The sequence below is a fragment of the Procambarus clarkii genome, chromosome 2 (assembly GCF_040958095.1).
Source record: "Procambarus clarkii isolate CNS0578487 chromosome 2, FALCON_Pclarkii_2.0, whole genome shotgun sequence".
In the NCBI taxonomy this organism is placed as follows: domain Eukaryota; kingdom Metazoa; phylum Arthropoda; class Malacostraca; order Decapoda; family Cambaridae; genus Procambarus; species Procambarus clarkii.
This window is the reverse complement of record NC_091151.1, coordinates 49,506,148-49,530,706: the sequence shown is the minus strand read 5'-3', so window position 1 is coordinate 49,530,706 and position 24,559 is coordinate 49,506,148. Positions and strand designations below refer to the sequence as shown.

General features: G+C 36.4%; 1 protein-coding gene across 1 annotated transcript; it reads right to left on the bottom strand.

The window, feature by feature from the left end:
• Nucleotides 1-1,192: 1,192 nt before the first annotated feature.
• Nadsyn (NAD synthetase) lies at nucleotides 1,193-18,707 on the bottom strand. The gene is made up of 15 exons (XM_045748854.2): nucleotides 18,563-18,707; nucleotides 16,565-16,762; nucleotides 15,453-15,623; nucleotides 14,843-14,927; nucleotides 14,340-14,485; nucleotides 13,910-14,070; nucleotides 13,134-13,330; nucleotides 11,969-12,220; nucleotides 11,146-11,306; nucleotides 9,194-9,368; nucleotides 8,553-8,728; nucleotides 6,422-6,644; nucleotides 5,589-5,765; nucleotides 4,744-4,885; nucleotides 1,193-4,442 (listed from the first exon to the last, which is right to left on the bottom strand). The coding sequence occupies exons 2-15, from the start codon at nucleotides 16,708-16,710 to the stop codon at nucleotides 4,123-4,125; spliced, it is 2,532 nt and encodes an 843-aa protein (XP_045604810.1). The 5' UTR covers nucleotides 16,711-16,762; nucleotides 18,563-18,707; the 3' UTR covers nucleotides 1,193-4,122.
• Nucleotides 18,708-24,559: the final 5,852 nt, after the last annotated feature.

Sequence of the window (24,559 nt, the reverse complement as noted above, 5' to 3'; positions counted from 1 at the left end):
TTAAAATTGCATTTCCATTTGTCTGCTCACGGTTTGGTCCCACACTGTCAAACACCACATGCCCTTTAGTTTGTAGAGCACAAACAGAAGTTTGAGAATTTTAAGAGGTTTGCAACTAGATTAATACCAGAACTGAGAGGGCTCAGCTATGAGGACAGGTTGAGGGTTTCACCCTTACAACCTGATAGGAGAGAATGAACATAGAAGGGATATGTTCATTACATACAAGATCCTGAAGGGAGTAGACAAAGTGGACAAAGGAAACCTTTTTCATTCCAAAGGAAGTAGGACAAGGCAACATCAGTGAAATCTGGACATGCAATAGAATCACAGAGATGTAAGTAAGTTCTTGTTCCCTGTATCATTAGTACAGTAAATGGAATGCAGTGAAGGAAAAGGTTGTTGAGGCAAATTCCATCCACAACTTTAAGAAAAAATATGATAAGGTTTATTCTAAAGATGCCTTTATTTACACTTTACATAAGAGTAAGCAAGCACGTTGTAGCATATGTTTATGTTACGTTGTTGGGTAGATTAGGTACACAGTGTTTAGTAGGTTTCATATTTATTTAGTCTTGGTTACAGCAGTCGGTTGTTGGTACTAACATAGACGTTGAGACAGCTTGGAGCAGAGCAAAGAGCCGAGTGAGGCCAGAGTTGTGGAGCTCTATGCCGGAGAGCGTGGCGGCTTCGTTGCGGAATGGCGAGTGTCTAAACTCGACGAGGAAGGAGAGCGTAGTAGCTCGATGCAGACGTAGTCTGCTGTTTGCTCTGTGTCGAAGCTATACCGTCTTGGGGTCAGTTGGAACTATACACACCGAAGTACTACATTCTTGAGGTTGAAGATGTGTGGTAACTCCCAAGCATCTATACTGTAGTTAACTGAATGATTACTTGAATATTCAGTCTTGGCTACTCTGGAATATATATTCTTTATAAAAGACAGGAAAACTACACTGATAACCAGTTAATTCCACAGGATAGTGTAAGTCTTACTTATGTACACCAACTTACAGATCTTTTATAACTTAATGGTATGAGTTCAGCACAGTTACTAACTTAAGTGAAGTTGTAGTGAATATTGGTCTACATATGCACAGGGTATTAGTAGGCATCCAGCAGTCTCGTAAGACTATGGAGTTGCGCTTGGGTTGTCTACTAGTGTCCTCTCCAGGGTATTAATACACACAACAAGAGTCAACAATATATATTATGTTACAGTGATCAAGTTACAATTGTATGACCCTGGTGTTTTAATCTCTCAAGACGACATCAAACTTTATGAAGCTCAACATTTTTAACATTCTATTTGATGTTACAGTGAGAATGCAAATGCGGGTGTACCTAATCATCTACATTCAGTTACAGGATGAGGTTATCTCGAGATGATTTCGAGGCTTAGCATCCCCACGGCCCGGTCCTCGACCAAGCCTCCTTTTTGTTACACCCCCACCCCAGGAAGCAGCCCGTAGCAGCTGTCTACCAGGTACCTATTTACTGCTAGGTGAACAGGCACATCAGGGTGAAAGAAAGTCTGCCCATTTGTTTCCACCTCCACCGGGGATCGAGCCCAGAACTTCAGGACTAAGAATCACAAGGACTATCCACTCGGCTGTCAGAGACTACTGCTAGTTGTGTCCTATCCTCCCTATAATCTTTGTCATATGAAGTTTTGAAGAACTCAATGATTTTTGGCATACACTAAACGCTTATTTAGTTTTAGATGGATGGAATAAATTAAGTTTACAAAATAGAATTAAAAAAATTGCACTCGCCTTGATGTGCTTGTAAGATAGTGTCGGCACTAAGCAATGCCTTTCAAACTTTTTGCAATTTAGTGAGTCGAGTCTCTACTTTAATATTATCGTTATACAGGTTGTATGTATTTGCTTAGAATTAGTAATCGTTTTTTTTTTTTCAAATAGTAGCCTGATTTCAAGTTTATTCAAATATCATACATATACATTTAAGCCATTAATCATTTTCCATGTTTTATCATTTTATCATGGTACATTTGCATCAAAAGTACTTACCCCAGTATGACCTTTCTTTTTTTTCTATCTGGCTGCCTTTAATTTTATATTTTTATTTTTGCTACCATCTTTTACAACCATATCTACAAGGAGGATACATCCCAGGCAATACATCAGTGAAGACAATATATTAACATAATCAGCAGATGCACCAGATCAAACACAAAATACTGGGTATTTCAATGTTATAAGTATTAAAAAAATAACAATTAATATTCAACAGGCTCCTAAAACTATTTAAATTGTAAGACATGATTTAATAAGCAATAAAAATATAACAGAGAAAACAATGAAAATGTTTGTAACAAAAGTTAAAGGTAAGTAAGTAATTATCAAAAGAAGGCACCAAACCGGAAAGGCTATGTAGCACCATCAAATGTGCGGAATAATCAGAGGGCGCTAAATATCACCAAGGATGCCAATATGAGAACAAAAACGCATAAGGCGAACGATATCAAAAGTATCCGAGTCACCAAGAATTCTATTGAGAAAAGTTAAAGGTAATGGACCACAGGATTTAAGGTATGGTCAATCATGACAACTTCTCTTAATGGAATAGTTAAAAGAAATAAGGCATGACCCTACTGAGTAACATTCAATGCAGCCATTACCTGATTGTGGAAGCTTCAACTTCATAATTTTCATAGATAGGGTATTCTTAAGTAAAGATACTAAATATACACAGATCTTCAGTAATTCTAATTCCAAGTAATTTACACTGATGTGTTTCCAAATGCATTACTGTACTTGTGAATCTGTCATTATTTGATAACGTAATTAAATTTGATTCAGCTCTCCTCTATAAAAGCTTTTCACATAATAGATTTTTAACTAAGTACCATAAAAACTAAAACTTGAAGAGACCATTCCTATACATTTTGTCATCCATCCTCTTGAGAGCGCACTTGCAGACTACACAAATCTCTCACAAACACTTTTGTCACAACTTTCTCAAATGAGAAACTAAATTACATAAATCCTACCCTTCCTATTAAGCAGAGAAATATAAGCAAGTAATAATAGAAAGAAGGCACCAAGCCGGGAAGGCTATGTAGCACCATCAAAAGTGCCAGAGAAATGTAAATTAACAAACATTAATGGCCGCAATTACCCTGAGAAACACTTCTCACCACAAACTCCGTTGCAACAAATTAGTTTTTACCTGAATGAGCTATATTCCACCATGATGCAAGCACAGTAATAATTATCAAATTAGTAATTTTATTTTAGCTGGGAACAATAATTCATATTTATCTACTGAATACGTAAACTATACAAAACAACAGTAACCATTATTTACTGGCGTGTGGCATTTTATACCCATTACAATATTTAAAGCTATCAAAGTTTGAGCTGTGCACATGTAAAAGATGTGAACACTCACTGTATGTATTTATGTATGCATGTATATTACTGCATCTCTCTCATGAGCGCTATCATTCCTAATGTGCTAAGCTGTGCACACAGTTATGTAAGTCGTTACTATTACTCTGAAAGGCTTCATCCAATATTGCTTCAATATGAATACTGAATTATTGTGTTGGTATTCTTATTTTATTACTGCGTCCTTCCAAGCACTCAAACTTGCAACCTGCCTGAACATAAAGTTAATATAAGGATGCATATAATGTACAAACATATATAAATGTTAGTTTACCAGTTTTTAAATCATTAATTAAATAGTTCTTTTCCTCCAAAAAAGCATACATTAAGCATAGAAATGGAACTTACAAGACCTCTATTATCATGCCAATCAGAAGAAAAAGTAGTGCACTAAATGGGGAAAAATAGTATACACAAATCATACTGAGATCTGACTAGGTTAATGGTTATTGTTTGATTATTTGAGCAGGGAAATAAATTTCATTCACTTTCAAGCACTAGATGACATCTATAACAAAATAGATTTTACATGATTTTGAAATGTGGTTCTAATTTTTACAGCTGAAAAGAATGTGAAAATTTGGCATTTTATTCATAAAATCTCATATATTTTAAAACTTTAAACAGTTCCAAGTTCTAGATATCAAGCAGTACAGTAGTCAGTTTTTCATTCAACTGTTTATGCTGCAAATTTGTGCAAATGTCATTACAGATATACGGTAGTTGTATGTTGTTGAAAAGAAGCCAATTCAAGATCCCCACACCGACTGGCTTTTTGTGCACTGTGTTCGGAGGTTGAAATGAAGATGGATGCTGATCCACGACGTTTTCTGCCTTCTTCTTCTCCAGAAGACCCGTGATGAGATGTTAAACTGTCATGATCATTCACAGTCTGGTCACTGTGTTGTGGTGTGATCATGTGAATGGTGTCAATTGTATTCTCAGCAGAGCAGATGTGTACACTATGTGATTTTTCAATGACAGGCCCAGTTGCTACTTCTACACCTCGTCGGTGTGACTCACTACCTACAAGTTATAAAGTTTTTTAATGATAAAGAAGGCCTACTGATTATTGTATTTAATTTTGTCCCCATGTGACCATGATATAACTTTATAAAAATTTCATACATCAGGATATTGCATGCATCCTAGAAGTTATGAAAACAAAGATTACAAGAATTATTACGGTCTCAAACCCGAAATAATTTTCTATACAAAACTACCAAAATTAGAAAGCATTACCCGTGTCCCTGTGTTTCTCCATAATCTACTGTATATCACAACTTAAAGTGCAGAACAGTTGATTCGGTGATTAACTGTATCTAACCTAGAGAACCAGAGAGTGAGTTGTTGGATGAGCGGGAAGAAGGCCTTGTAAATGATGATGATCGACTGTCCTTGTTGGAACGTGTAGAGCTACTTCGCTCAACTTCGCTTTCATTACTTTTCCCATTTTCGAGTTTTTCAACCTGAAAAGCAATTCACCAAAAAATTATGATGCTGTTTCTCATGACTAACATTATTTGTTAGGAAAAAATCTGTTAACGAAATACAGTACAGCATAAAAAAATAAACAATACGGAGACAAAGTAAATGCCCATTTACTTCGTCTCCATTAAATGCCCATGAGTTTAAGTACATGTGACCAATCATGCAGTCTAGCCAGAGCTGTTTCCCACCTAGGAGTGGCATATAGTAATAACTTTTAGATATAAACATACATAATTCTTCAAAACACTTTAGTATTTGATACAAAATGATATACGACTAGTACTGTGAATATTTCACTACACTATTATTGTACCTACATTTTTTTTAACCCAAATATTTGGGTAATCTGAATAAATTAAGAGTTTGAGCTTTTGACTTCTGAACTCATAATAATAATAATAATTCAGATCGCTGAGATTTCTGTGAACTAAATTAGAATTTCTTCGTTATTGACTTCCCAGGTAAAAATTTGGTTAATTTGAATGGAGGTGAGCCCCATATAATTCAGATTAGTGAGTATAAACAGAACTTTAAACTGGACCATACAGTACATGTGATGTACAAAAATAGCCAACTTTAGAAAAAATATAAGAATGATTTCAATCTTTTAAAAACTAAAACATTAACCATAACCATAAAGTTACTGTATTACACAGTACAATATACGAAACCTAAACTCACTGCTTTATCTATAGCTCTAAACTGCCATAGCCAGCGATGATTGTACAGGAATTGCCGATGGTCAAAGCGATGATCATCAGGGGAATAAGTCTCAGCATGGTATGCTGGGGTCAACACAGTCATCTTGTGACGATTAATGCTATAGTAGCGGAAGAAAAGCTTGACCTTATCTGCAACCTGCAAGATATAATATTAAACTTGTATTGTAGTAGGATTATAAAGTCGGTTGATATTGATACACAGCATATATCAGGTAAACTTTACGAGTTAGTGTACTGGCTTTCCCTCCATTATTGCTATGTTAGTGTGAAATTTATATCATGTCACATCTAACTAGGAACATGTCAGTCAAGAATCATTATACATTGTCAAACATTTTGCCAAATATAGCACTGTATTTTACAATTACAATATCTGCAATTATATCTTATCTGCAAATTCTGGGACTCAAAAATTGTATTTATCAGTTACTGTTTCAGTATTTGGATATTGCATAGGTTAGGATTAAAAGCACATTCTTTCGCCACTATACTATGACCTACCAAAATATTTACTTATCTACTGCGATGATATACCATGGAGAATTTCCTGGATTAAATATGAATTTAATTTATCTCAACAATACTGTACTCTATTTAAAATTTCAGATAAAAGAAATTATTCTATATTATAAACATAGAACACAGCATATCACAAAAACTTCATATAAAAGCACACAACATCGATTAACAACATTTCCATATGAAAAACTAACAAATACACTTTATAGTTAACAATATATATTTAAATGAATTTTAAATTAAACGAATGAGGAGAAGACTTATTTGACAAACCTCTTTTGGTGCACACTTATCGGACCATAGATGAACAAGCTTCCCAAACATAGAGAAAGGGCCACAACATTCTACTTTGCGTAATTTTCCATACATAGACAATTCATCATATGTCATTCCCATATCTTCTTCATCTGTTTGTACCAGAACTCCTTCATTCAGTGGTTCTAATTCTGCTGTGGGTTTGGCACCCAAAATATCCCCCAACACAGTAAGATTGAATCTGCAAAAATATATACAAGATATTGAAACATAAATGAATTACGTGTAAAATAAAAATAATGTATTACGAGCTTCTCTGTTATACACTTGTCATACGTAACTGTCTTGATTCAAAATTTTGTTTTAAAGTACAGTAATTTAACATTTCAATGAATTAAATTAAAGGAGCTATTAACAAATTTATGCCACGAAAAATAACTACAGTACTGTATATGGTATGTATATTATTTCAGCAAATACAATACCTATACACATCTTCAGTGTCAAAACAAATACTGTACATCACTGAACAAATTGAAACGCCTGACTATGTTATGGCCTCACTTAGCCAGTAACCGGGTTCTTTACTTATCAAACTTGGTGTTTCGTGACTTATTTTACTAATGTTCTTCTAGAGAATTTTATTGCAAACACGTTGGTGCCAAAATGAAATACGTAGCATGAGAACTAAGGTCAGGAGAGTAAAAAGAGTATACACATTTTTGTTTTTACGCTTAAGCGATAAAAACGCAGCGCGCACATTCGGTTGGCTGAGTGACCTTTGCGGAGAGCGCGAAAGTGTTAAGAATTGGCAGTGATAATCAATTTAAAGAAAATGGGATGGGGGGGGGTAAGCAACACTAAACAGAATCATCACCAAGTGTACTTCTTAACTATGTACTGTATATACATATGTACATGACATAACATTGCAGGTGTCACTTTTGCACTGGACACTATAAAACTCATGCAATCTTCTTTTCCCAGTTAGTCCACTTATATCTTCTATTGTACACCACTCAAGGTTCCCTTCCTGAGTCTGTCTTCTATGGTCCTCATGCAGGCAAGTTCACCTTTCGCAGTAAATCACAGCACAGTTCTACACAGTATCGTAACAGTGCCAAAACACCCCATCTACTCTCCAGCAACACACTGGCAAGAGTCTCCAGCAACACACTGGCAGACTTCCATACAGGCTTCAATTATAACAACCCTTAACAGGCAGCCAGTACTTCCATCTCATAATTCAACTTGGCCATCCTGGAATACGTCGGTCTAATCATCAATACTTCCTTAAGTATCACAGACAAATCACTGTCTACACCAACTCAGGCCACTTGTTCCCACTGGAACACGTCTTGAGTTCAGGACTGCCCTGGGTGAACTGATTCCTGTCGACCAAGATACCACACACATCACTTCTTAGAAGTAAAATGTGATTAGTAAGAGGGAAAACTACACAGGTATCAATAAGCTTACAGCCTTCCACCGGGAAACTGAAAATGGGGGCAGGGGAGCTCAACAGATTGTGTCGACATCATCACAATGGACCTCAGTAGTTTCTCCTCTGTTAACTGCACTGACACTGCAGAACCAAATTAATGTGTTGGGCTCCAGAAACTCTCTCTGCCCACCAGTGACAAGCACTATGCTAATAATTTGATTTTGTCTCCTCATATACACTGCACCCCAACTTAGTGATGCTCTCTTTTTATCAATTGCAATAATCTGATAGATTGCAGTGCTCACTTGGAAATCTGCTACATGTTCTCCACCTACAAATTGGTTATTCAATTATAACTGTTCTACCAGTTATATATCCTGTACTGTATTTCTCTTCCACTTCTCCACTTACCCTTTTTAAGACTACCTCATTTTTCAAGACATTCTTGTTTCTTACTGCCAACAGATGGGAACGGTTTTGTTTACATGATAGTACAATAAACAAGTACAGTGCATTCAAATTTACATATTTATCATAATGATTCAATTTGCCTTATATGAAGTACCCATTTAGCAATGTTTACAAATGTTAAAAGATAATATTAAAAACAAAATGTAAAATGCTTTATAAAACTTGCTTCACAATAGATCAACAACTAAGTTATGACAAGACATTTTCACATCAACTGCTGGTACATCGACTTGCCTGTTTTTGGCCAAATGAAGAAATCTCTTAAGGTCAGCTTTGGAAAAGCCTCCAATAGGATTAATATCTGCAGAACTGCAGTCATATTTTGTCATATAGCCCCGCAGAGCTTCATCTACATTTGCAGATCCTAGAACCAGAAGGCCACCTTGTTTTCCCCGAACCCAGAGCATCAACTGAAAAAGAATCCCAGGCTTAAACTTGAATTTAAAAATAATTTTTTTTATTTTGTCGTAAGATCTATATTGAGTAGCTGCTTCAGATTTTTGCACAATTAAACAACATTTGACAAAAAATTATTTACCGAACATATAGCCAATTTTTTCAACATAATAATCATTACCATCAACATCACCTTTGCCACCGAGTATTGGTTTAAAAAGATTTTTGAGTTTAGATGAATAAACCTTTTGGAGGAGGGCATTTTGGGCTTGGTAGAAATGTCACCAGTGTCTCTTCCACATTAATTTTCCATTGAGGCATTTATGTAAGACCCCAGCTGCATCAGGGATTATTACTTGGTCATGTCCTAGGGTAACCGGGACATTACTTATCTCGGAAATAAGAATACTGATGGTGACAAAAGTAGACAGACAGGATAAAGAGAAAATGAGTTAGATAAATTATACCAATTAACTTACCTGAGCAAAGAGGTAAGCAAGTACCATACGAAGCCTTGCTTGAACATTCTGCAGAGCAACATTTTCTCTAGTAGTTCCTCCACGCACTCTAAACTTTGGAATGAAGCCTGTGGCAGCACTGAAGATACCTAGTGCAGCTGATACCATACTGTCAATTGTAACTGGTATGTGGTAGCTGAAATAAATAGTAGTAAAATAAGTACCCAAGAGTTTAAATGTTTGTAAATATAGCGAGGTCCAAAGGTCATCATACATCGGTTGGATCAACAGTTTTCAGGTTCCTAGAACGGTTGCCAGGAGCCCGTGGAGTGGCCTTTAAGGTTCCCAGATCTTAAAGATATGGAGAACCAGGAAAAAATATGAAATATTAATCTCCTAATGGAACACATTTTAAGTGCATTTTCATGCGTAACACTAGTTTATCACGATTGAGAGAGTCGCATTTGCATGCATTTTCAAGGTAATGGCAATCATGTAAAGCATAGTTTGCGAATAGAGTTACACTTTGATAAAATGTGTATATTTCCCCTGTGTATGGAGACATTTGGACCACCCTATATTTCAAAAATCTATTTGTTTTCATTAACTATATTAAATGTATTTTCAAAGTTTTCTATAATTGTTAAATATCCAGAATGGTAACAATGTACCTGACTACAGGTCATTGCAACATGTCTATTATGAAAGTGAATGCAACTTTATATTATATGACAGTGATAGTAACTACAGTATGTTTATGGAGCCCATGCAAACACATAGTAGTTTGGACAATGCAGAGACTGTTATGTATATTGGAGGTATTAGTTTTAATTTCTCAGACATTGAAACAGGGACACCATAGCTGACTGTCACTACAAGACCATGATTAAATGACATTTTTGAAAGCTTGCAAACTACTGTATAATAGTAATATTAGTATCTCATTATTAAAAAAGGCATGGTCAGAGCAGACAATGTTGATTGTTCATAATTTACCTCTGCATTTCGCTGCATATTTAGCAGCAATATCTAGACACATGAATAAGAAGCAGAATATTCAATGGGCTCGAGTCAATCTAGTCATGCACTTACACAAAATATACCCTTAAACAAGCATCAAAAAATGCAGTATCTGTAGATAATGACTGTGGCAACTTTTCAGCGTTCATCAAGCCTACAAATCCCACAAATGTCTTTATTACTTCACATGCAAGTGTGTAGCTGCCCGAGTAAGTGCCGGCATAGGTGTTTGTGTAGATACTGTTGCTGTGATGGTACCTGCCTAGGAATATAATAATGAAGGGGAATAATTTAACAACAAAATTAAATATAATTCAGGTAAAATTCAACTCATTCTTCAATAAGATGGTGCACACAGTGGCCGAGGTACAGTTTATGTACACAATGGTGACTAGCGCATATAGACAATACAGTACTGTAATCCACATTTTGTACTGTTGAAAATAATGTTCACAAAAACTGAAATGTGTTAGGCTTATCGAGGTCCTTCCTAGGCCCACAACTTACTTTTCCCAAGATGCAACCAGCAAGTTGCCTAACTTTTGGGAATCTATGTACTGCTAGGTGAACTGAGGACATTAGGTTTAAGGAAAGAAATGTGGCAAAACAGCTCAGTTTTGTGTGGGAATCAAATCTGGTACCTTAATGTTGTAAACTGTCTATGTTAACCACTGCACTATATGGCTAAAATAAATAAGATTTTACAATATACTGTATATTAGGTTAAGCCTAGGATACATATGATTAGGCCAATTAGAGATTAGATTGTTGTTGCCATCATTTTTATTCTCTGTTCTGGATTCAGTTTTGTGAGAAGAATTTTCAACATTACCACACAGTTTATTATTTATGTATACAGTACTATAATTTTTTACATGCTGTATGCCTCTCAGTCACTGCCAGTGCCTGTTTTATTAGAGGATGGGTTCATTAAATTATATATATTATCATACCTTCCAATTTGTTGAGAGAGAAGCTTTGCACGAGCCTTTGTCTCCGATGAGGAATTTTCTGTGGCCATATAGACAGTGTGGAAAAGTCTACCACAGAGCTCTCGACTATCTCGAGGAACATAATCAGCTTGGGATACGATACGTCTAACATCTTCCAGTACCTGGTCAGATAATTTCAACATTTTAAGAAAATTGTGTGATACTGCATAAATCTCAGCAAGGGCAATATAGTATTATCCATGTCTATCTTTGTACAGGCAGGTGGGGTTTGTGTGTCATAAGGCTCATTTTTTATTAAGTGAAATATAAACAAGAGCTAAGCCCATTTCATGTGTGCTTAAACTCTCAAGGATTATAATACTAAACTAAAATTAAAAACTATAATTTAAACTAAAATTAGTTTAATTTTATAACATTTAAATAAATTTATAAATTTATTAAAAATTAACTGTACTAAAATTAAATACCACTGCAAATAGTAAGAAAATATAATGAGAGAAACTATGGGCAGAATATTTTACACTATTCCTATAAAAATGTGCAAACCTCAATACTGTACAAACTGCATTACATAATACATAATGATACAGTATAAACAAAAACATTACCAGCTTTCAGTGAACCCTTATGAAAACATATACAAATTATATGTGTATCTGCCTAAACTAACTAAGCTGCCTAAATAAGAGGCAGCTTAGTCCAGCATTCACTTAAGAAAAACAAAAATTCATATTTTAAAATACCTGTACATACTAAATTATGCTGCTTAAAATAAACTATAAGGAATACACAAAACAAATCAAAAGATTTCCAATACGTATACCTTCTCTTCTCCGTTACCAACAGCCTTTACAACTAGCTGGCACATTGAGTACACAATAGTTGCTGTTGCAGACGAGTCAACACCACCAGATAACGGAAGAAGAAAGCCTCCTTGACCTGACCGTCGCAAGAAGTCCCACAACCAGCAAGCAGGACCATAAAGAATTTCTTCCTCTGGGAGTGGGATAGTGTATTCTATTGGAGCACATGATGGTAGGAATATGTCATCATCATTGGAGAGAGCAAAATTTATCTGTAAAAAGACATTAAAACTATCTGCATTAAGATTTGTTATACTTTAGCAATGACATACTAGAAAAAGGCGGCTGGTAAAACGGGAGGTACCTAATAAAATGTAAATTAAACTTAATTCAAAAGGCCTCATCATGTTATCTTTCTGAGCAACCCATCCTCAATTTATCCCCAAGTCAGACCCAGAAGAGTCTGCCCAGACTCAATTCACTTGTCAGGCTCTAAATGAGTTTCTGCTACAATGAGAAATTAAACATTTGAAGCAAAATAATGTTTATGTGATGTGTAGCTGTGTGAAGTAGATATTAAATGATACAGCTAGGGAGCTATACAGAATTATGAAAACATGCAGTGGAAGGTGTGGAAAAATACAATAAAATGAAAATATGTGAAAATTGCAAAACTAACAAAAATCAAGAAAATATATGTAAGGAATACTTACTAGAGAACTAAAGATATATATTGTACAGATCACTGCAGTAAGAACTCCAAGAATACTTTCCAGGAACAATCCAGGCAGTAAAGAGGCTAGTGTTAATGGCTTAGAAACCAACAGCAGTTTAAGAATTCAGAACTCCTAAGCCTTGACAAGTCTCAACACTCAAGCAGGCCACTTTACTTATACTGTACTTTGATTCGTCCTGTGCTAAGCGACGTACTGGCTTTAATATCCCACTCCAGTTTAAGCTAAAAAAATTACAATATTATAACTAGAATAGCATACTCAATGTACCCAAGACTTTAAAGGATATAGTATTCTAAAAATATATGGAATTATTTGAAACCTGATTATGAGTGGCAATAAATATTTTACACAACATAATTGAAGTAAAGTAAATGATGTTAACAGGTTTAATATTTTTATAAACAATATATTGTACATTAAATATAAATAGGGCATCACCGGACATCACCTGAATACGAGGATAAGCTTGACTTTGAGATGCATGGAGGCATCTGCTTCGAATTAATGAGCGATAACAGCGAATAGATTCAAGATCAATTGTTGCAGTTATCACTTCCACTTCTGACAAGCTATATGGGGTGGCACGGGCAACAATTGTTCCATTAAGGCCAATCATCCCGTCTCCACAGAAATACACTCTGTCACCTGTTGGTCCAAGTTGTGGATGAAGGAGAATAATTAGATCTATACTTTGGTCTCTTGTTTGTTTTAGTACTCCCAGAAGGCATTACTCTATCTAGGATCTTCCTCAAACATTTAATGGTTTTACTACTACATAAATGAAAAGATTTCTGATTACATATATTGAACAATAAAGATATGCGAGTAGGCTTAGGATTGATATGTAAGAATATACAAGTGATAAAAGAAAAAATACAGTACAGTAGTAGAAAAAAAGACAGAAAAGCACATGGTAAAAAATAGACGTAAACAAAAACATTCCTTGCCGAGTAGCCCCTTGTTCTCTCCCCTAGCTAGTATCTCATTGGCCTGTGCCCCCCCACTAACAAAAATTTTTCAAATCCACTTGTTATATCTAACTAGGAAGATAAGACAAGGAAAATATAATTTAATCCACCATCAACTAGAACATAATTGTATATCATAATTGACATGTGTAATTAAATATATTTAATGACATAGCTGATAGCCAAATAATCAATTTGACCAACACAAAGTAGCAAATTATTGTCAGGCAACTTGAACACAAGAGTCAAGTCTTACCATCACATCCTCGTTGGTTAGAAAAAAGATAGCATCCTCCACTTCTGGCAGTTGAAGATTTTATGAGATCTCGAGACACGTAGCCCTTCCGTATCTCGGTGTACGAACCGGAGCTATTTACAATTATCTCTGCACCATCAAGAGACATTGGGATGTGAGAACTGAAATAAACATCAGTGTGATCATCCTTAGAGGTACTCCTTAGACAATTCTCTCAGGTCTGGATCACAAACACGTATACATATTCCTTAAAATGTCTATAAAACATCAAATCGAATAAAAATATTATTGAATATTTTTTTTGAAGAGGAAATTACACAAAATATTTGCAACTAATGACTGCAACACACAATGGCGGACAGTGATGTCAACACATCTATACTCCATGTGATAGTGTTATCTAATTAAATCTAAAATCATACTAGCCTACCTTTCTGGATTCCAAAGTTCTTCACAAATTTCATAGCCAATGCAAGTGTCTCTGGTGGCAATAAGTGCATCACCGAATGGCACTGTGATTTGTCCCGTTAGTTTGCTTATCATTCTTGGTAAATAGTGATCCTCCACTTGACGGGTCTGACAAGTGAGGGAGGGTTATGACTGGTACAGGTTGACATATACAAAATATTAGGTTAATGGCTGAGGGTGACTCAGTAATGTTATTCACTTTGCTGGTTATTCACAAGTTAAATAAGTCTAAAAAACTTATACACATGCATATTGACTTGAGACTCGTACAAGGAAAAGCTTGGGATTACAGTATATTTGTTCATCAGCGAAGGAATACAATTCTAAGTTACTATTTGAAACATATAGCACTGCAAAAACATTAATACTGTGTACATTCAGTAAAAATAAATACCATATGTGAAATATACTTTCATTTTCCAGTGTGGTAAATTTCTAGTAGGTAAATTTAAAAATTCATCTTACCTTGCGCCAGGCAGTGAACCATCTGGTTTCCCGGTAGTTACCATCATCGCATAAAATTAGCTTTGGACGGATGAGAAGAATTTTCCTGTGTGAGGAAAACTATCCTTTTTATAATCATATATATTTTACCCATATCATGAAAAAACCTAAATATCACATATTAAGTGGTAAACAACTAAATAATTTTTGCATATTTTATATATGAATCTAAATTTAAGTTTTAGAGAAAGATAAATTTAACTTAAGAAATTAGAATAAAAAATCAAAAGTGTATATTTAATAGTTTTAGGTTGAAGAATCAAATCAATAATACAACCAAAAATGAATTCATTCTGCATTAAATAGAAACTCTGATATACATCTTGACTTGAGAAGTAACAAATTTAAACTCCAATTTATTCGGGTTTCCACTCGGCAGAAATCTCAGTAATCGAAATTTTTATTCGGGTTAATAGGTAAAAAACTGAACCATGAATTTTCATTTGAATTATTAAGAGATTTGGGTTATAGAAATCTGAATTACCGAGCTCTTACAGTTCATATACATAGTACTGTACAGTATTATATAAATAAACGTGTACCATACACTGTCTAAATAGAAGGCTCTTACCTGTTTAGGAACACTAATCTACAATTGTAGGTAACATTTTTGTGCATAACTGGAAGGCCAACATCAATTATGATGTCTGAACATGAAGGATGACGTAGCAACTCGGCAACAACCTCCCAAGAGTGAAGTATTGTATCGCCCTCGTAGTAGTGGTCTCCGCAACTATATCCTCTGGAAATGTACAAAATAAAATACAATAGAGTTCATCATGAAAAGTACCTTTCTAATTTGTCCCATTCAGTGCACCCTGAATTATGATCTGTGTTCTCTGGCCAGGGATCATGAAAAATCAGGCAGTGACATTATGGGTAAGGATGCCACAATTTTTTCCAGATGGTCCCTACAGCGTTATTGAAGCTGCTACGATATAACTGGAGATAGGATAAAAACATCTCTGAGTACCAGATGTGCATTCCAAATTAAATGAAAGCAATATTCCTCCTTGAGACAACACATAACCCAATAATTAGGTCTTCACTTAACAGCCCACCATTTGCCCAGAAACCTTGCAATAAGGAGTGGGGAAGTGCATATTAGGATCGAAGTTGAGCCAAAGTGAACCACCAGCTTAAAATAAAAGTCACAAAACATTTAATCTCCACTTTGTAACTTTGAATTACTTAACTAGGTACTTACCTGCTTCCTCCAACCATAATGAGATGACAGTTTTAAACATTTACAGTCTCCGTGGTGTAGTGGTAAGACACTCGCCTGGCGTTCCACGAGCGCTATGTCATGGGTTCGTATCCTGGCCGGGGAGGATTTACTGGGCGCAATTCCTTAACTGTAGCCTCTGTTTAACGCAACAGTAAAATGTGTACTTGGATGAAAAAACGATTCTTCGCGGCAGGGGATCGTATTCCAGGGACCATAGGATTAAGGACTTGCCCGAAACGCTACGCATACTAGTGGCTGTACAAGAATGTAACAACTCTTGTATATATCTCAAAAAAAAACAAAAAAAAAAAAAAAAAAAAAAAAAAAAAAAAAAAAAACATAATATAGTACAGTATACACTAATCTCCCAGGTTGGTACCGTCTACAAGATGACAATAGCAAAACAAATAACCCCAAATTATTTTCATGAAATTTAGAGAGAAATACCAACTTACGGAATCTCAAGTTCAGGACCGCTCCTATACATAGCTCCAGCTGCCTTTGCTTGCTGAATGGAATCAATGATGCGCTCCAGGTTACCCTGGAAGTCCATGGCCCACTGGTTTAGGCAGCAGGCTGCTACCACCACTTTCCTCCCCATTCTGCCTTATTAAACTAGAATGTGATTTGGGTTTGCTGAAGATGTTTATTACCTGTAGAGAAACATATTGACATTAAGTTGCAATATAATAAATAATTAACAAAACATTAAATTATTTGTTATTAAATTAACATGTATAATATAATAAGTTTACATGGCTAATATGGTAAAAGGTTTATCACACAAATAAATTACACACAGTACTGTATAATACAACACACAGTACTGTATAATACAAGTCATTTTACAAGGACTTGAGCACACATGAACTGCTACCCTTGTGTAAGATCATATTGTTAAACACATGATCATGAAATCACACAGTTACAACACAATGCTGCAGGGAATTTTCAAGCATCCCTGTAGTCAAATCGTGCTGAGGGAGTCACTGAAGAAAGTCATCATTCCAGCCCTGAAAATATATACCAAAGGCCAGTGCATAAAAAATTGACTGCTTAATTATCATTGCACACTTCGGTTTCTGTAATTAATTTTTCCCAGAATTATGGTGAAGCTGTTCATGTGCACTGAAGTTTCATTTTCGTACTACCGGGAAGAGGGGTCCCGGATAACCTGAGGATGGATAACCCGACTACACCTTCTAGGATGTAGGAACATGGAAATATGACAAATTCACACTCTGCCTAGGAATTGAACTAAGGACCAATCTGTCGAGAGCAGACTACAATAACCACTGTGTTATAGGGCACACTGAACTTCTCTAACATAACACATCGTATTTTGACATAAAAACCCAAAATGTCAATGTAAAATGTACTAAAAATTATAGTGGCTTGCAAAATTTACGTGATGTCTCATTTTCTATTCATGGGTTCTGAGTTGAGTTAGGTTCAAGCAATTTTGTACACCATTTTAGTGACGCTGTGATGCCTTAAGGGGATGGGCTGGTTTATGGCAGTTAATTAACTATTTATATTAGTTAAACAATGGCAAGTCTGGCAAGTAGTTGGTTGGATGACCATGCAGCCAGCATTGCCCTTTGCTAGGAGGTCCGTGACAATCCTAACTGGCTTCCTGGCTCTGATAACAGGAAACCAAACCAAACCATACTGCCTATAGTGCCTAGGCAACACATTGTATCAGTATGTGTACAGCAGTTGCATGCACACAATATTCAAACAGGGCTAAGAAAAAGTGCCAGGTATGTCTCTCCTTGTCACTGCTACTCCTTAAACAAACCTGTGATATTCTATCCTAACTTATTGTAACCTAAGTTATCCTAACCTAGCTTATCCTAGCCTAACATTAAAACAAAACCAAAGTAAGGATTGGGAAACTTCACCTGGGTTTAGCTAAGCGACATCATTCAAACATTCTGTAGTTCGTAGTCCTACGTAAAACACTCATGTATCCCAAGCTATATGTATATAGTGTTTATTTACAGCATTTATATATATATATATATTGTATATATATATACACAAGAAGGTACATTGGGTTTATGAAAGTACATAGCATAGATGTTTCTACTGTACATTCAGTTTAAAAGCACAAGGTAGGAAACTACCAAGATGAAATTGGGTACTTTTTTGGTTTTGTTTTTGAATAAAGGCAAAAGTTGGACAGCTTTTCAATTCATTAGGGAGTTCAATAGACTTGGTCCCTTTATTTGCATAGTGTGTTTACATAGATTAAGTTTAACTCTGGGGATATCAAGAGATATTTATGTCTGGTGTGGTGATTATGGGTCCTATTACATCTATCCAGGAAGAGTTTCAGAACAGGGTTTACATTTAAGAATAGGGTTTTGTAAATGCCACAAGAGAATGTGTGAAGTAAGTTAATGTTTAGCATATAGTATATAGAGTATACAGTATATAGAGAGCCTTACATGAGAAGCCGGAGTGGAGTATGCTGCCAGTCACCGTGACAGCTGGGGGCCAGAATACATAATACAGTATGTAGTCAAGTATGTAGTAAGTTATCCAGCGACCTTTGACCAGTGGTGGGACGGTTGCTAGGGGGACCTGAGGGGCGTTGCTAGGGACGCTCCACCCCCCCCCCCCGATCTCATCCTAAATAAATAAATAATAAATAAATAAATGTTTATTCAGGTAAAGTACATACATACAAGAGGTTATACAAAAATTGATAGATTTATAGATAAAGCTAGTGAGGTTTGATTTACTTATTTACTTTTTTTTAACATTTACATTAAATGCAATAGGTTTTGTAACAATTTTTGGTGTAAATTCTTAAAATTAAATTATTATAATATTTATAACACGTATAGCGGTTCCGGTAACTTTAATTAAAGCTAAGAGTGTAGTCAAGGTATACAATATAAGAACCGTAAGGTGTTTATTAACTAGCTTAGGTACATGCAGCAATGTGCTGCTACCTTATTATGTAGCATTATGTATGAAGGGTGACAGAGTGCAGGAGGATTCTTTCTTCACTCACAATCCTTCCTTCCAATCCCCGGGCGCAGCAGAAATGGTTGAGCACAACCACTTCATGCGTGGCCACGTTTTCTTTCCCTGACGCCTCTGTTCACTTAAAATAAATAAATACACAAATAAATAAATGTTTATTTAGGTAAGGTACATACATACAAGAAATTTTTACAAAGATTGGTGGACTTATAGATAGAGCTAGTACATACAATGCCTAAAGCCACTATTACGCAAAGCGTTTCGGGCATGAAAAACTTAAACTTATTTACCTGAGGCCCACTAACCTTAGTGGGACGAAGACAGGAAGCCGGCGGCTTGTCGAAGGTGCCCCCATTTGCCTTGATGATCTTTCTATTTATATTTTAAAACTCAACACAATTTATTTTGGCAGTTAGGGCTTCGGCGGGTAGGCAGTTCCTTTCGTTATATCAGTATCCCAGTAATTAATATTACCTACAGTAAGTAGGTACCCTGGACTTAGTCAACTGGTGTGTTCCTCGAAATTGATTGATTGATGAAGATTAAGCCACACAACAGGTGGCACGGACATGAATAGCCCGTAAGTGGTGGCCCTATTGAGCCATTACCAGTATCATTAGCTGATACTGGAGATCTGTGGAGGTGCGACTGCACCCTGCGTGACGGGAAATGTCTCCCGTGGCTCCTCGAAAGCTGTTGCCTATGTTTAGTAGTCATACAGGCGCCTGCTGTGGCTGTGAAGGCCAACCCGAGAATGACAGTCCCGACCGCAGCGAGCGCAGGTAAACGCCGAAGTGCGTGCGTCTGACAGTGGTAGAAACCTCCTCTGAAATCTATTATCCTCCGCCTGCCTCTTCAGTTCACTCTCGAATTGCTGAAGTCTCTTAATCTACACTTTGCATCTCCAGGCAGATCTGTCCGCAGCTGCTGCCTCCCAAATGTTTATGTCAATGTTCATCTGCTTGAGGTCGCGTTTGTAGGCGTCTTTGAGCCTCTGTTTACCCAACAGTAAAATGGGTACCTCTGGGTGTTAAACGATTTGGCGGGTCGTATTCTGGGGAATATTAGGATTAAGGACTTAAACCCAAAACGATATGCGTGCTAGTGGCTGTACGAGAATCTAAGAACTCTTGTATATATAAATCAACAAATAAATACAAAATAAATAATTGTTAGGCTTATATTGGGGGTATCCCAAAGGTCTAACTACTGACCCCCCTTCCCAGGATGCAACCCCACAACAAGCTAACTCATGGGTACCTATTTACTGCTAGGTGGACAGGAGCAGTAATTTGCCCGAGTTTACCTGAGTCACTAACACTAGTGGCCTCGAGGCTTGTCAAAGATCCCCCCATTTGCCTTGAAGGGAACATCTATAGGAGTCTGCTGATTTTATTGGATGATCCATAGATGTGTGGCTCTTCTTGCTTGATAGTATAATGATAGATGGAATTACTAGTGTAGATTTCACTTCCCAAGAGGTGTCGGTTTGGGGAGTAGAAATAGCCTAAGTTACTCTATCCCTTTGAGATGTATGTTTTTCTTGTCTCAATAAACATACTTGAACTTGAGGTATCGGCGGACTTACGGTTATGTAGAAGGCAAATGTTTTCAACGTTCCTCATCTGTCCCAATTTCGTGAACTACCAAAGTCGTCAATCACAAACCAAAGCGCTCAGCAATCAACAGCCTTATGCTGGTTAAGCCTTTCTCAAGAACTTCATGCCATCAGCGATCAGATCATTCCTAGGCTGACTGGACCTCGATAGCGTCCTGTTCCAAAGGGAATTAATATAATTAGTGGACGTATCATAATATATTAGTTATATTTATGAATGCGTTATTTTTTTAGGTAGTATGCGATAACCTTCACTTATGTGAATTAGTACATTAAGGTACTTGGGTAGATGTAATACAATAATTAATATAGTTTGCATAATGAGGAGACTAACAATGATGTGGATAGCCTACCATAATGAGAAAATTAGGTGCTTTATTTTGTTTTACTTCTTAATAAGTATAGGTTAAACAACTCTTTACTTTATTAGTAAGACATTTAACTACATATTTTAGGGGGTGCCTTTTTTGCTTAACTTCATAGTCAGACTCAGGGTACGTCAAATAACGACATATTTATATGTTACTATCAACAGCCAATCACCGCATTGGTGTAGTGATGTCATCAAGCAAATAATCACAGCTGGGTGTAGTGTTTTCATCAGCACTCAATCACCATTTGGGAGACCTGACGTCATTAACGACTGCCAATCACCACTTGGGAGACCTGACGTCATCAACGACCGCCAATCACCGTTTGGCTGATACCATTAACAGCTAATCACTGTGCGTAAGTCACATGTCATTATCAACAGCTAATAATAATTTAGGCAAAGTTATGCCATTATTAAAAAACAAATCGCCGCTTTGGTAAAGTGATGTCATTATATACAGCCAATCACCGCTTGGGTAAAGTGAAATTATTATAAACGGCCAATAATCGTGATTTGTCATATCATCATCAACAGTATATCACCGTTTTATAGACATTTTTGCGAGTCGTGATGTCACCAACAACAGCCAATCACCGCAGAGGGTGAAATGATGTCATTATTAACAGCCAATCACAACTTGGGACAAGGTGCTCGTTCATAGCGAGTCGGCAGTAACCAATATGGCGGACTGCAAATGAGTAACGTCACCCAGTCTATTGATCGTGTTCAGTTGCTATGTAAATACATGTTTACTTGAGCAGATATACACAGTACATAGTTTCTCAGGCGTGTAGCCACTCGTGAGAGGACAATTTACTGTACACAAAGATAGTGAAAAGCCCGTTTTCAATTTTGTAAGTAGTGAGTACTTTTTACTTAGTTCTCCATTTGTCTACAAATATACGAATATGTTTATCAAAGTCTACTTTTTTAAACTTTATAGCAGTAGGAAGTGAATAACATTCCTCCGCGGTTTGTTGTGAACTGCCAGTGACAGATGGGCATCACATATATGTACTGTATTAGGCCTAAGATAACTTACAACTATTCATGCCCGTGCCACCTCTTGGTTGGCTTAATCTTTATCAATCATCAATCCTAAGATAACGTGTATTAGGCCTAGGATTGCTAGGAGAGGGTATGGTAGATTGGGTCTTATATTTATGTTGCGGTTAAAAAAAAAAAAGCCAATTGAATTTGGCCAAATTCAATAATGCAAAAGTCAATGTTTTACTAGTCCACCACTACATCAATGGTAATGGATTCGTTATGAGAACGAGCTGGCTATTAAATAAACTCACATTTCTGATTTAAAAATATCCTATCGGTTTTTAATTTATATCTCCAATTATTTAATTTTTGTCATTATATATCTGGCTGGTTATATTAATTAATAATTTCACTAACCCTCTCCTCGATTACAAATTAGCACGCCATTAACATTGGTTGTATTTAACTAACGAGTCAATGAGAAAGAGTGATTCAGATCTAAATGTACATTAACCTGGTGTATTTAGCGAGTAGATCAGTTAAGCAAATAAGAGGATCTGTGTATATAAGGAAGTGTTAAGTGAGAATCAAGCGGTGTACAGTCTTACAGGATAACTCGTAAATACTTGTTGGTCCTCTTGAGTGGCCAAACTTGCCTCTGCTGGAGGCTTAATTCATGTAATATATGTTATATAATTATGTAAATGTTTTTTTTTTCAGATAATGGGTGATGGCGGAGGCGATGGTGGTGGTGGTGGTGGCTGTGATGGTGGTAATGGTGGAGGCGATGGTGGTGGTTTTGGTGGTGGCTGTGGTGGTGGAGGTGACGGTGGTGGTAGTGGCTATGGTGATGGTAGTGGTGGTGGTGGTAGTGACGGTGGTTTTCATGGGGGTGGTGGTTTTCATGGAGGTGGTGGTTTTCATGGAGGTGGTGGTTTTCATGGAGGTGGTGGTTTTCATGGTGGAGGCGACGTTGGTGGTTATGGAGGTGGAAGCGACAGTGGTGGTTATTATGGAAGCGGAGGCGACAACAATTTTTACGTCGTCAACACTGGTTTCTACGGAAGTGGAGGAGGAGGAGGAGACAGTGGTAGTCAACCATACCGATATGTCAATAACGGCGGTGCCAGAGTACGTGCATGGCTGGTTGATGACAGGAATAAGACTTCGCGGCGTAGAAACACCCTCCCGCGAGGGGTACAGGCCACCAGGATCTACAACCTACGCGATATGCAACACAAAGGTGGATCCCGACACCATAACCAAAGTGAATGTTGCTGTGTGTGTTGATGGTTCACGGCTGTCTGATGATCAGTGCCCTTAAACATTTAAACGTATTCGGCCAAGCAATTGCAAAGTTCTTGCCAAGCAATCTAAAATGGTTTCAAATTTACGCATTTGTTAGATGTGAATTTGTACCCGAAGTTGTTGTGTATATCAGAAACAAAAACTGCTGGGTGACGCCATTTCTTTCTGAAATCAGTGCCTCTTCCAGCTTTGCTTTCAACACTCTCTGCGAAGGAAATTTTGTATTTACATGAAAAGAACACTTAAAACTTTCAATTGAGGTGTATTTGCAACCAATGTATAGAAAAAGTTTTCTCCGTTTATATGAATGGATATATAAAACAAGTATTTAAGTAGACCTAAATAGGTTAGTATTTATCTACTGATAAGATCTTAAGAGTGTAAGAGTAACATTTTATTAATTTATCCCTTATTAATACACCATTACGTGTATATTAATTGCACTTTTTAATTAATTCTTGTCAAACGAAGAATTATTCTTAATTACTTTGCTCATAACTATGGGTAATCAGGCCCAAGATGTTCATTTTGTCCCTCATAACTAAAATCTGTTAATGAATGCGGCGAAGATAGGCTACTCTTGTGTAGCCTAGCTACGCATAGTATACCTAGTATAAAGGTATACTTTAATTTAAAGTATACCTTTGCTGTGTGTTAAGGGGTGTTTTATATGCTTTGTGGAATGTTAAGGAGCACAATATATATATGTTTTTTTTTGTGTTAAGAGGTATGTTCTTGCCATGTGCTAAGGAGTGCATTGCACACCCTTGTTGCTTGTTAAGAGGTACACTATAAGCATTTGTTGTGTTAAGTGGAACGCATAAGATACGGATGGCTGTCTATGATTTCCCGTACCCCCACACTATTCCCCCTGCAAAGTTGAGCGAGGCTAGCTGAAAGCTTCATTCAAACAGACAAACATCCTCTCTCTTTTATATATAAATATAAATAAGTATGGACTAGATTGTAATTTTATAAATATAAATATGCTATGTATTTTTACGCTTTAATGATAACAATTGAAGTCTCCAATGTAAGCAATAAAAATTGTTTAAGTAATATTTTTGCCTTATATGATTTCGCTTAACTATTCAACAAGTCTACTGCCGCTATATATATATAAGTCTCTAGAAAGTTTCATTTTAAAATGATATTACAATGTAC